This window comes from Rutilus rutilus (genome assembly GCF_951802725.1).
Source record: "Rutilus rutilus genome assembly, chromosome: 12".
Classification (NCBI taxonomy): domain Eukaryota; kingdom Metazoa; phylum Chordata; class Actinopteri; order Cypriniformes; family Leuciscidae; genus Rutilus; species Rutilus rutilus.
Window position 1 is genome coordinate 1,143,250 of NC_140217.1, and position 15,000 is coordinate 1,158,249.

The following is a 15,000-nucleotide window of genomic DNA, read 5'->3' on the forward strand; positions in this document are numbered from 1 at the left end:
TTGTACGTGTGGTTTATGGAGCGGGTGGGCTGCGGATCGGCCACCGGGTGTGATGTGACCGGTTCCGTGGACCGGAGAACAGCAGGGCTGCGGTGGAGCGCGCGCGACCCGGTTCATGTGGCGTGATGATGATCGCTCGCTCTTTTCCTCGCGAACATTCGACGACATAACGGACACATATGGAAACTGGAGATCAGAATTTTAGAAGAAAAAACCGAGTGATTTTATCCTTTATTTTTTTTAACCCGTTCGTTTCTTTGATCATCATCATCATCATCATCGCCAGGATGGATTGATTCAGTCGACGCGCGTGTCTCGTTCTAATCACATTTCGAACCCAAACTGTCGTTTTTAATCGCGCATTGTTGGAATATTCCGGGTTTTAGATTCATGGATGCGCGCGCCACCACTCGACCGGCAGCGGTTCGGGAACGTGATTCTGATTTCCATTCATCAGTCCGGACTCCGGAGGATTTAACGGCTCGTGCCTGATCAGGCCAGAATGAGTGAAGATGAATGGCAGTATGTTCAGCTTCGCATTGAGTGCCACTCAAAGCCAATCATAATCAGTTGGGTTAGTATGTAGGTGCAGGTTGACCCGCACTCTTGTCTTCCTTCTCAATTCATCGGCCCTTTGTTGGCCCCTACTCCTCTAGGGCCCTTTTCGGCTCTCAGGCTCCTTGTTTCTTCTTTCTTTGTCCCCTTAAATTTACAAATATTTACTTCCTATACATCAAGAGGAAAGGGGTCTCCCCTTTCGTGGAATGCGGCAGCATGGGAGTGTTTGAGCGCGGGGTGCAGATGCTCCTGACCACGGTGGGCGCCTTCGCCGCCTTCAGTCTGATGACCATCGCCGTGGGAACCGACTATTGGCTGTACTCGCGCGGCGTCTGCAAAACGAAGAGTAGCAACGAGAACGAGACCGGCAAGAAAAACGAGGAGGTGATGACCCACTCAGGCCTGTGGAGGACCTGCTGTCTAGAAGGTAAGAGATCGAAATCCTGCTGTTGTTCTGCACCTGAATCCCAGAGAGCAACATAGTGTCGGCCCAGACCCGGCCCACATCCGGGCCGTGTGGAATCCAGATCTGGGCCGACACTATGTTGTGTAAAAACACATTCAGAATCCATCAAACGGGATCAAATGCAAGCTCAGAATATCACGCAAACCTCCAATAATTAAATATGCTAAATTGTAAGAAATATAGCCTGCTTTATGTATTTAATCTCACTTTATTAACCAATATCTTTGCTGCTGATGATACAATTCGACCATACGAATAAGCAAAAATGACTTTTTTTCTGACAGGGAAGGTAGGAGATCGAAATCCTGCTGTTGTTCTGCATCTGAATCCCAGAGAGTGTTTCGGCCCAGATCCGGCCCACATCCGGGCCGTGTGGAATCCATGTGTGGGCCGGATCTGGGCCGACACTATGTTGCTGTTTGTGCGGATCTTTATAGCTCATAATCAATGTTGGGCGTAACGCATTACAAGTAACGTAATCAGATTACTTTTGTCAAGTAACTAGTAAAGTAACGCATAACTTTTAAATTTACAGCTAAGTATCTTTTTCAAATTACTTTGACTGACATCCCTCCTGTCCTCGTGTCGAGAGAAATCGGGAGTAAATGCAGAGGTGTTGTGTGTGAACATGACGGTTGTTAGTTAAATGTGAGCGTGCATTTACTCATCTCACCTGCACAAAAACACATTCAGCATTCATCAAACAGAATAAAAACAGTCAAATGCAAACTCAGAATAACACGCAAACCTGTAATAAATAAATGCGTTCAGTCATAAAAATATAGCCTACTTTATATATCTCACTTTATTAACCAATATCTTTGCTGCTGATGATACAGTTCAACCATTCGAATTTAGATAAACATCACATTTGTGTTTGATTTCTTCTCCTTCATCTGATTCTTGAACGTGAATAAATGGAAGCTTGTTTCGGGCACAGAATAAAAAATCAAAAAAGGTAATTGATTTTTATCTAAAAAGGACTTTTTATCTCACAATTCTGACTTTTTTTCTCAGAATTGCATGTTTATATTTCGCAACTCGGATTTTATATCTCGCAGTTGTGAGAAAAAGTCAGAATTGCAAGATGTAAACTCGCATTTGTGAGATAAAAAGCCGTAATTATCTTTTAGAATGTCTCATTCTGTGGCGGAAACATTATTCAGTTCACTTTTGGTTTTGAAAGGGCATTAATATTTGGCAATTAAAAAAAATTGTATTATGATTAAAACCAAATAAGCAAGCTGATCCCAGGTGAGAAAAGGTAACGCAACACATTACTTTCCATAAAAAGTAACTAAGTCACGCAATTAGTTACTTTTTTAGAGAATAACGCTGTATTGTAACGCATTACTTTTAAAAGTAACTTTCCCCAACACTGATCATAACGATGAAGGACGATAAAAGCATCAAGGTTTTCTCAAAGTTATGAACAAATGTTCCTCCACTAACCTTAATAGAACGTTCTTTCAGAGTCTTTAATAATGTTCTCAAAACATCAGCACAAAAACACTATTTATACATCATTCATGGAACATTCAGAGAACATTCAGAAGTAACGGAAAGGAACATAATATTTGAAGAATGATACAATGGAACGTTACATTAACGTTCGAATAACTAAGAGAAAAACGTTTTCTTTTTTTTTAAACTGAGAACATTCAGAAAGAACGTTTTCATAACTTAACGGGAACGTTAGCGAAGCGTTCTTGGAAAGTATTTTTGTCAGCTGGGTTGAGCGCGGTATTCCAAGTCTTCCGAAGTCATGTGATAGTTTTGTGCGAGTAACAGGTTCACGTTTAAGTCGTCATTCACAGAAAATCTTCGGAAGGAAGATTTATTTCTAGAGTTCAGAGTGTTTAAAAGCAACTTGACTTTAAATAAACAGGAAAATACTCAAATCAAATATGAGAAAAAACCTGATTCAGCTCTAAAAAGACAATTCAGATCAATTCAGTTGAGTTCAATAACTGTGTAAAGCTCATCATCAGATTATTATGAAACAGGTTCAGTGTCGCTATTCAGCTCGACTTTAATATCGTGTAATGCTCTTACTGTCCTTAATGAAGAGCTGCATAAAGATTCTTTAAAATTATACCTGTTGTATTGAATGTTCAGTCCACATATTCAAGCCTCAGGAAGGACTTCCTGTTTGATTTTCAGTGTGATTGACAGCTGTCAGTCAGGCTCTCTGCAGCAGGGTCAGCGTTTGCTGTGTTCAGATGTGAGGCTTTAGCTACTAGTGTAAAATATTAATGAATACTTGCAGAGAACACACTAAAGAAGTGCAGAACGGACTGTACCATTTAGCAGTTTTTAGAGTATTAATGCTCTTTGAGAGTAAGAGTACTATTGAAGCTTGTTTCCACAAAGGAATAAAAAAGGTAATTGCGACTTTTTATCTCATAATTCTGCTTTTTTTAGCCTCACTGGACCCAGATTGAGACACGAGTGATGTGTGCTGGTTTATATGACGGATCTCGGCCTGATCAATGAATCCAGTGAAGCCTGACTTCAGTTTATTCATTCATTTCTGGTTGAAATTCAGTTTATTGAGTATATCAACCATAAGTCAGAGGGAACGTATTTATGAAGGGTTTTATTAAATCTCTGCACAATGTGCTTTGAATTTACTGTCTTAGCCTATATTTAGTGATCTCTGTAACAATCAAAATAACTCTTGGTTTAATGTGGCGAACGGATCCAGCAGGATTGAGTAATTCTTGTGTTATTCTGAGTAATTCAGGTTAGCACATGCATGTCTTCCTCCCGACCGGGTTCACTGTCTTCGGTGTCCTAACATGAACCCTGCCTGATCGTAATGATGAAACAAACCAAACTGTAAAATATTCCCAGCTAACTAAAATATATTATAAGAACGTTTAGCTAATGTTCCCTTTAATTGCCCCCTGGAATCAAAATGTACGTTTTTTATCTTTTAGTATGAATTTGTTAGCCTTAATGTTATGAATAAGCTGGTGTGTTCCAAAACAATGACAAAATGGGCATTTAGGAGATATAAGCATTCAAAACTAAAGTCTCTCACTTCCGCTAAAATGGGTCATGGATTTTTATGACATCACCGGTTCTCATCACATCTTCTGTCCAATCAAATGCTCTCTAGAATCTGAAGCTCCGCCCCCTATGCTATAAACAGCACGTGGCCGAAGCGAGCGGTAAACGTCACGTAATATGTGTTGGAGTGTGTGTTCAGTTGCTTAAACGCTCAAGTTTTATTTAGTTTTTCTTGTACGTTGGTTAAGAATGAAATGGCTAGAATTTACTCACATCTCTACTGTTTAATTCAGCGTATCATCAGCGCTCAGATTCGCTTCCATGGTGCTGTCAGTCTGTGAGGTGAACTAAACGCTATTGGCTGTTTGAAAAGGGGGAGGAGCCATTCAATATGCCCCGCCTTAGCTTCCTGTTTCAGTGGAAATTACGTCAATGCATCAAACAAAGCTGCGTGTTATAAGGCAGGGGTCCCCAACCCCCGGGCCGCGGACCGGTACGGGTCCGTGGGACATATGGTACCGGGCCGCACAGAAAGAATAAATAACTTACCGTATTTTCGTCGCTTCGAAGTATAAGTCGCATCAGTCGAAAAATGCGTCATGAAGAAGAAAAAACATATATAGCCTAAAGGCCTGTTCACACCGGGACGAATTTCGCGCGCGATATTCGCCGACGTTTAACGCCTCATGACTAAACAAAGGGCGCCAATGTGAGTGTGCACACCGACGCGAAAAACGCCACGCGTAAAAGCGTAATTTTTAAAAAACGCCTCGGGTTCGTTTTTTTGGTTTGACGCGCCGCGTCAAAAACTATCCGACCAATGAGATTGGCGCTTTTGCTCACGTGTCTGGAGCTTCTGAAGTTACAGTAAAACACAACTTGGGGGCGCTCAAACACAAAACGGTCTTGCCGAGCACACATACAGGCGAAGAAGATAGCGTCTACACTGCTGGGAAGAAATAAGACGAGGAAGATGCAAGGCAAGATGAATGTAGAGCTGCTGGCCTCGTTGGTGTCTGAACATAAAGAACTATATGACAACGCGACTACAAAAATCTTGATTAAAGAGAACTGTTATGGAGTGGTATTGCAGAGCAAATGGGCCTTGATGGTGAGTTTCATTTTACTTAATTGTCTTTCATGTACATAGGCTTGTAACTTTTTCCCACGAACGTTTGACAATCGCGCCATCTAATGTCAGGGAATGAATTTGCATGTTCACTCGGCTCATCGTCAGCGAAAATCGCTTGGGTGTGAACACAAAAAACGCGTTGAAAAACGCTGGCGAATAACGCGCGCCGATATTCGTCCCGGTGTGTAAGGCCCTTAAGTCGCACTGGACTATAAGTCGCATTTATTTAGAAATTTATTTCACACACAAAAAAAAAAATGTTACAGACGGGACAGTTCCCCGTTACGGACGTGAGCACTCTGAAAGCGGCACTAAAAGACTGCTTTAAAACTTTCACTGAGACCTCAAACAGAAAGCACAAAGCCTTTCTTTAAAGTGAATTTCGTTTTGTATTAATTGTGGATTAATTTTAATTTATCCAATTGCCTGGATTTAATAAATAAGAAGTAAATATAGCAGAAAATAGATAATCACGACACGGAGATGCCGGCACGTGAACTGGAGCTCGTCTCATAAATGAACCGAAACTCAGCGTAAGGTAGCCTACTTGCCTCACAGACCTGAGACATATATAGAAAGCTTGAAATGTCTACTTTTAAACAGAACAATTCAAAACGAAAGAAAACATGGAGATTTTATTTCTTTTGGGGGGCATTTTGTTTGTGTTCAGGCTTTCTCAGTTGTCTTTATGCGCGATGTTACGCGGAGGCTGCTAATAAAGTTGTGAGTAGGCCTACACATTGGATTCACATTTATTATTATATTTAAAAAATACCCCAGTTTTTATGCCGGTCGTATCATTTTATTTTGTTGTATTTATTCGCCACACCTTAAAGGCCGGTCCGTGAAAATATTGTCTGATATTAAACCGGTCCGTGGCGCAAAAAAGGTTGGGGACCGCTGTTATAAGGCACTTCAGTGGGACTTTAAGTTATTGTTCTCTGTACAGTCAGTTTTTTAAATGTTTTTTTTTTTCTTATATGATCGTTAAGTGAACATTCCATTGTATCATTCTTCAAACATTATGGAACCGTTACTTTTGAACGTTCCGAAACAAGTAGATACATTTAAAAAACATTCCATGAACGATGTATAAATAATGTTTTTGTGCTGATATTTTGAGAACATTATTAAAGTCCAGAGAACACTAAGTGAATGTTCTATTAATGTTACTGGAAGAACGTTTGTTCATAACTTTGAGAAAACTTTGTTCTACACCATTTTTATGTCCATGTTCTGTTGCGTAAAATAATACGTCGTGTTGAGCATTTGTGTGACGATTCTATCAGTCAGTGTTCTGGTCAGCTGGAGCTCGAGTGTCCTGAGGGATGTTTGATGGCCTGTTATGTCACTGTCAGCGGTGACCTCTGACCCCTGTGACCTCACTGAGCTGCAGATCATCAGTCTCGTGTGGCCAGGTTTTTATGGTTTGTTTTAGCAGCATAACGTCTGATTTAAATGTCAGTTTATTCTGTCACTTTGCTTTTTCTGAATAGATGATTCATGAAAAAAACTGTTTATTTAAAAACTATTATTCTGGAAACACATTATGCAGCAGATTATGAATTACACACATACAGTAAAAGTGTCTCTGCATCAATATTTCGTAGGGCGCTTCTCTTTTTGAATCGTTTAGATTGGTAACTTTTATATTGGTCACAGATACGTTCATCCATCTGGTTATTTATGTTGATTAGTGTACATTAGGATTTATTGTTTTGTTCTTTAGAGTCGCAGTTGGACTGACTTTATGAGTATATAGCTTGTGACTGGAGGTATTTGATTAGATTGACGACTTTTTGATCTGGATGAACATGATTAATGTCAGAAGTGTTTCAGTGTGTAGAAGTACCTGAAGTGATACTTAAACTACCTCTATCAATTAAATGCATCACGGTTTGTACAGAAATCTGAAACTGTTTTTAACACTGATAATAATCATAAAGGTTTCTTGAGCATCAAATCATCATATTAGAATGATTTCTGAAGGATCATGTGACACTGAAGACTGGAGTAATGATGCTGAAAATCCAGCTTTGATCACAGGAATAAATTACACTTTACTATATATTCACATACACTGAACAAAATTATAAACGCAACACTTTTGTTTTTGCCCCCATTTTTCTTGAGCTGAACTCAATGATCTAAGACTTTGTTTATGTGCACAAAAGGCCTATTTCTCTCAAATATTGTTATCAAATCTGTCTAAATCTGTGCTAGTGAGCACTTCTCCTTTGCCGAGATAATCCATCCACCTCACAGGTGTGGCATATCAAGATACTGACTAGACAGCATGGTTATTGCACAGGTGTGCCTTAGGGCTGGCCACAATAAAAGGCCACTCTCAAATGTGCAGTTTTACTGTAATGGGGGGGTCCGAAACCCAGTCAGTATCTGGTGTGACCACCATTTGCCTCACACAGTGCAACACATCTCCTTTGCATAGAGTTGATCAGGTTGTTGATTGTGGCCTGTGGAATGTTGGTCCACTCCTCTTCAATGGCTGTGTGAAGTTGCTAGATATTGGCAGGACCTGGAACACGCTGTCGTATACGCCGATCCAGAGCATCCCAAACATGCTCAATGGGTGACATGTCCGGTGGGTATGCTGGCCATGCAAGAACTGGGATGTTTTCAGCTTCCAGGAATTGTGTACAGATCCTCGCAACATTGGGTGGTGCATTATCTTGCTGCAACATGAGGTGATGGTCGTGGATGAATGGCACAACAATGGCCCTCAGGATCTCGTCACGGTATCTCTGTGCATTCAAAATGCCATCAATAAAATGCACCTGTGTTCATTGTCCATAACATACGCCTGCCCATACCATAACCCCACCGCCACCATGGGCCACTCGATCCACAGCGTTGACATCAGCAAACCGCTCAGCCACACGACGCCTTACACGCTGTCTGCCATCTGCCCTGTACAGTGAAAACCGGGATTCATCTGTGAAGTGAACACCTCTCCAAAGTGCCAGACGCCATCGAATGTGAGCATTTGCCCACTCAAGTCGGTTATGACGAGGAACTGCAGTCAGGTCGAGACCCTGATGAGGACGACGAGCATGCAGATGAGCTTCCCTGAGACGGTTTCTGACAGTTTGCGCAGAAATTCTTTGGTTATGCAAACCGATTGTTGCAACAGCTGTCCGGGTGTCTGGCCTCAGACGATCTTGGAAGTGAGATGCTGGATGTGGAGGTCCTGGGCTGGTGTGGTTACACGTGGTCTACGGTTATGAGGCCGGTTGGATGTACTGCCAAATTCTCTGAAACGCCTTTGGAGACGGCTTATGGTAAAGAAATGAACATTCAATTCACGAGCAACAGCTCTGGTGGACATCATGCCAATCGCACGCTCCCTCAAAACTTGCGACATCTGTGGCATTGTGCTGTGTGATTGGCCTTTTATTGTGGCCAGCCTAAGGCACACCTGTGCAATAACCATGCTGTCTAATCAGCATCTTGATATGCCACACCTGTGAGGTGGATGGATTATCTCGGCAAAGGAGAAGTGCTCACTAACACAGATTTAGACAGATTTGTGAACAATATTTGAGAGAAATAGGCCTTTGGTGCACATAGAAAAAGTCGTAGAGCTTTGAGTTCAGCTCATGAAAAATGGGGGCAAAAACAAAAGCGTTGCGTTTATAATTTTGTTCAGTGTAGAAAACAGCTGTTTTACATCGGAATAATATTTTCACTGTTTTACTGTATTTTTGATCAAATAAATGCAGCATTGGTGAGCACAAGAGACTTCTTTCAGAAACATTAAACATCTCAGCGACCCCAAACTACTGAATGCATGAGATTCAGCCAGTTTATACATAAGAGAGAGAATCAACCAATCAGAATCAAGGAGAACAGGATCTTACCCCTTATGATGTCACATGAATCTCTCTCTCTCTCTCTCTCTCTCTCTCGTCCTGTGTTTTCTTTCTGGTCTGAGATCAGGATGGTTTAATCTCTCCTTGGAGATTTGCAGATAAAGCTTTTAACCTTTGACCCCTCAGTTGCTATGGATACGGGTCAGATGGGGGGTCTCGGCCTGTTTTGGTAATTGATTGATCTGTCACTTTATTTCTTTGATTAATCTGATAAAAAGGCAAATTTATTCTCTATTTTACTGACATTTTTCGAAGTTAACACACATTCGCTCCTCTGTTACTGTAATTTCTTCAGCATTTCTTCTTACATTGATATCCAGTTACATTCTATAAGTTACAGTTATTGCTCTCATAAAAGTACTCACATGTAGGATTCTAAACCTAAATTTAATGTCCAACAACAAAATTACAGTTTTTGTTTTCCATTTTGCTGAGGCAGGGTTTGTGTTTTGTGTTTCGTCCATGAAATATGTAATTTCATGTGTTGTTCAGTGCTGTAAGATGATGTGACAGGCAATTATTTTTTATTGGTTATCGATTTTATTGATTAATTGTTGTTGCAGTGCTAATATCGCAATATTGTTGCACTTAAATGAGGCAATCATTCATTATTTCATTCTCTTTATTGCTGACGCTTGAATTGAGAAGCGAAACCATGGAAGCGAAACTGAGTTTCATGAAGCTCTTGTGCTCTTCATCTGATCAGTTTCTGGGTCTGTAAAAACTGCTTCTGTTCCAGTGAGAGGAGATTAAAATGAGCCTGAGATCTGTGTCACACACTCACTTACGAGATACAAGACGATTCAATCAATGTGTGTGTGTGTGTGTGTTTGATTCCCTTCAGACTCTCATACAGTTATTACAGTCAATCAATCAAGGTCAGACTTTACACCTGGGCTGGCAGAAGAGTGAGACAGGTGATGATGCAGTGAGACAGGTGATGATGCAGTTAGACGGGTGATGATGCAGAGAGACAGGTGATGATGCAGTGAGACAGGTGATGATGCAGTGAGACAGGTGATGATGTAGTGAGACAGGTGATGATGCAGTGAGACAGGTGATGATGCAGTGAGACTGATGATGATGCAGTGAGACAGGTGAGGATGCAGTGAGACAGGTGATGATGCAGTGAGACAGGTGATGATGCAGTGAGACTGATAGTGAGACAGGTGATGATGCAGTGAGACAGGAGATGATGCAGTGAGACAGGTGATGATGCAGTGAGACTGATGATGATGCAGTGAGACAGGTGATGATGCAGTGAGACTGATGATGATGCAGTGAGACAGGTGATGATGCAGTGAGACAGGTGATGATGCAGTGAGACAGATGATGATGCAGTGAGACAGGTGATGATGCAGTGAGACAGGTGATGATGCAGTGAGACAGGTGATGATGCAGTGAGACTGATGATGATGCAGTGAGACAGGTGAGGATGCAGTGAGACAGGTGATGATGCAGTGAGACAGGTGATGATGCAGTGAGACTGATAGTGAGACAGGTGATGATGCAGTGAGACAGGAGATGATGCAGTGAGACAGGTGATGATGCAGTGAGACTGATGATGATGCAGTGAGACAGGTGATGATGCAGTGAGACAGATGATGATGCAGTGAGACAGGTGATGATGCAGTGAGACTGATGATGATGCAGTGAGACAGGTGATGATGCAGTGAGACTGATGATGATGCAGTGAGACAGGTGATGATGCAGTGAGACAGGTGATGATGCAGTGAGACAGATGATGATGCAGTGAGACAGGTGATGATGCAGTGAGACAGGTGATGATGCAGTGAGACAGGTGATGATGCAGTGAGACTGATGATGATGCAGTGAGACAGGTGAGGATGCAGTGAGACAGATGATGATGCAGTGAGAGATGATGATGCAGTGAGACAGGTGAGGATGCAGTGAGACAGATGATGATGCAGTGAGACGGGTGATGATGCAGTGAGACGGGTGAGGATGCAGTGAGACATGTGAGGATGCAGTTAGACGGGTGAGGATGCAGTGAGACATGATGATGCAGTGAGACAGGTGAGGATGCAGTGAGACGGGTGATGATGCAGTGAGACAGATGATGATGCAGTGAGACAGATGATGATGCAGTGAGACGGGTGATGATGCAGTGAGACGGGTGATGATGCAGTGAGACACGGGTGATGATGCAGTGAGACAGGTGATGATGCAGTGAGACGGGTGATGATGCAGTGAGAAGGGTGATGATGCAGTGAGACGGATGATGATGCAATGAGACGGATGATGATGCAGTGAGACAGGTGATGATGCAGTGAGACAGGTGATGATGCAGTGAGAAGGGTGATGATGCAGTGAGACGGATGATGATGCAATGAGACGGATGATGATGCAGTGAGACAGATGATGATGCAGTGAAACAAATGATGATGCAGTGAGACTGGTGATGATGCAGTGAGACATGATGATGCAGTGAGACAGGTGAGGATGCAGTGAGACAAATGATGATGCAGTGAGACAGATGATGATGCAGTGAGACAGGTGAGGATGCAGTGAGACAGATGATGATGCAGTGAGACAGGTGAGGATGCAGTGAGACAGATGATGATGCAGTGAGACGGGTGATGATGCAGTGAGACGGGTGATGATGCAGTGAGACAGGTGATGATGCAGTGAGACAGGTGATGATGCAGTGAGACAGATGATGATGCAGTGAGACAGATGATGATGCAGTGAGACAGATGATGATGCAGTGAGACGGGTGATGATGCAGTGAGACGGGTGATGATGCAGTGAGACAGATGATGATGCAGTGAGACAGATGATGATGCAGTGAGACAGTGCTGCTGACAGACAGACAGATGGGTATTGAGATGGTTCCAGCTCCACTGAGAACATTTCACTCCCAAAGAAAGGTGACGACACACACAGGGCCAGTGTGTGTGTGTATGTGTGTGTGTGTGTGTGTGTGTGTGTGTCACCTTTGAGTGGGTGTGAAATGCCCGTCTGACTGTCTCAGTGTATGTGATTCCTCACATATGCTGGGAATGTTGACAGTGTGTTTGTGCATCAGATGATGATGTCATCAGGACTGAGGCATTAATGCTGCTTCATCCTACAGATATTAGTGACGTGTGTGTGTGTGTGTGTGTGTGTGTGTGTGTGTTTGATCTTAGAGATCATTGGAATAAGGGTAATCCTGTCAGACACGCTCCTAATCACTTACACTCACTCACACACACTCACGTGTGGATAACAGTGAATTATGTAATGCAGTTATGCAACATACATGCATACAGCAGCAAAACCGAGAGAGAGAGAGAGAGAGAGAGAGAGTGAGTGTGTGTACAGAGAACTGCAGTTATCCTACAGGGGAAGAGAGATCATGTGACAGGGGTCAGGGGTCAGAGGTCAGCTGCAGGTTCAGTCCTTACAAATCAACGTCAGCAACAACCTTCAGCATTTGGGGCTGGAGCGCTAATGTTCAAGCCAAATATTTAATAATATTACATATTATGTTATAAAATATAAAACTTTAGATATATTATTGTATGATTATAAATGTCTTTACTGTCACTTTTGATCAATGTAATTCATCCTAGCGGAATAAAAGAAATAATTCCTTTAAAAAAAAGACAATAATCCCACAGACCTCAAACTTTTGAAAAGAGTGTCGTTCGACTCGATGATGTCATTCAGAAGTAACTAATCATAATTTAAGTTTCCATGGTAACAGGGTCTTCTCTGATTGGTTTATCTGAGGATTATGTGTAGTCTAGTTCTTTACTGAGAATTCAGCTTTTAAAAATTATGTTGGTTTTTTATACTTATGCTTTTTTATGAATGTCTCTTTGTGTTTCTCAGGTAATTTTAAAGGCATGTGTAAACAGATCGACCACTTCCCTGAAGACGCGGACTATCAAGCCGATGCGTCAGAGTATTTCCTGCGTAAGTCAAACATGCATGTGTGTGTGTGTGTGTGTGTGTTATAAGTGTGATGATGATGATGATGAAGAGTGTGTGTGTGTGTGTGTGTGTTATAAGTGTGATGATGATGATGATGATGATGAAGAGTGTGTGTGTGTGTGTGTGTGTGTGTTATAAGTGTGATGATGATGATGATGATGATGATGAAGAGTGTGTGTGTGTGAGAGAGAGAGAGAGAGAGGATAATGGTTTGCTGCTCGTGTGTGTGTGTGTTATAAGTGTGATGATGATGATGATGATGAAGAGTGTGTGTGTGTGTGAGAGAGAGAGAGGATAATGGTTTGCTGCTCGTGTGTGTGTGTGTGTGTTATAAGTGTGATGATGATGATGATGATGATGAAGAGTGTGTGTGTGAGAGAGAGAGAGGATAATGGTTTGCTGCTCGTGTGTGTGTGTGTGTTATAAGTGTGATGATGATGATGAAGAGTGTGTGTGAGAGAGAGAGAGAGGATAATGGTTTGCTGCTCGTGTGTGTGTGTGTGTGTTATAAGTGTGATGATGATGATGATGAAGAGTGTGTGTGTGAGAGAGAGAGAGAGGATAATGGTTTGCTGCTCGTGTGTGTGTGTGTGTTATAAGTGTGATGATGATGATGATGAAGAGTGTGTGTGTGAGAGAGAGAGAGAGGATAATGGTTTGCTGCTCAGAGCTGCTGCTGCTCTTTTAAGTGTTTAATTAGGTCACTTATTTCTATAAATATTTCTCTGCAGTTTATATGGGTCAGAACTCTGAAATGCCCTGCACTCTTCCTCATCTCCTCATCCTCATCTCCTCATCCTCACGCAATACAGGACGAGCGAGACACAGATGCTGTACAACTCAACTCTAGGAAGCACACACACGTTTATACATTATATAAAACTGATTATAACGACCTCTTTACATCATCAGTTCTGAGGCCTAAACTGAGGCTGATGAACACACAGATCGATGAGTGATGTCATGTCACTGGACAGGAAGTAGTGACCTCATGCTGTGATGTCATCAGTCAATCAATCGTGTGGTTTCTGGCAGCATTGTTACACACACACACACACACACACACACACACACACACACACACACACACACACACACACACACACACACTATACATCTCTTGATTAGAGGTCAGAGTTGAGGGAAGGACATATGAATAATTAATTTTGCAGTGTGTGTGACAGATGAACTGGACATCTGAACTGACGTGTGTGTGTGTGTGTGTGTGTGTGTGTGTGTGTGTGTGTGTGTGTTTGCCAATCAGATGCAGTGATGACTGCAGTTCAAACCGTTCAGCAGTGTGTGTGTGTGTGTGTGTGTACAGGTACAGGTTTAATGTCCCCACGAGGATAGTAAAACCTGATCAGCTTTGAGGAGCATCGGTTGCCACGAGGGAAACGGGTTAATAAACACACTAAACTATATATATTTTTAAATGTAAGAATGCAGAAAGTTTTGTGTGATAGGTAGGTTTAGGGGTCCGGTTAGTGTGTGTGTGTGTGTGTATGATGGGTAGGTTTAGGGGTCCGGTTAGTGTGTGTGTGTGTGTGTATGATGGGTAGGTTTAGGGGTCGGGTTAGTGTGTGTGTGTATGATAGGTAGGTTTAGGGGTCGGGTTAGTGTGTGTGTGTGTGTGTATGATGGGTAGGTTTAGGGGTCGGGTTAGTGTGTGTGTGTGTGTATGATGGGTAGGTTTAGGGGTCGGGTTAGTGTGTGTGTGTGTGTGTGTATGATGGGTAGGTTTAGGGGTCGGGTTAGTGTGTGTGTGTATGATAGGTAGGTTTAGGGGTCGGGTTAGTGTGTGTGTGTGTGTGTATGATGGGTAGGTTTAGGGGTCCGGTTAGTGTGTGTGTGTGTGTGTATGATGGGTAGGTTTAGGGGTCCGGTTAGTGTGTGTGTGTGTGTGTATGATGGGTAGGTTTAGGGGTCGGGTTAGTGTGTGTGTGTATGATAGGTAGGTTTAGGGGTCGGGTTAGTGTGTGTGTGTGTGTGTATGA

The 15,000-nt window shown here is 42.3% G+C and overlaps 1 protein-coding gene across 1 annotated transcript in view; it reads left to right on the forward strand.

The window, feature by feature from the left end:
- The window catches only part of cacng2b (calcium channel, voltage-dependent, gamma subunit 2b), a 20,565-nt gene that overhangs the window by 160 nt on the left and 5,405 nt on the right, over positions 1–15,000 (forward strand). The window contains exons 1-2 of the mRNA XM_084426557.1: positions 1–985; positions 12,902–12,985. The exon at positions 1–985 is cut by the window's left edge and continues 160 nt beyond it. Coding sequence (XP_084282683.1) covers positions 775–985; positions 12,902–12,985 — 295 coding nt within the window. The 5' untranslated portion in view covers positions 1–774. The remainder of the gene's footprint in view (positions 986–12,901; positions 12,986–15,000) is intronic.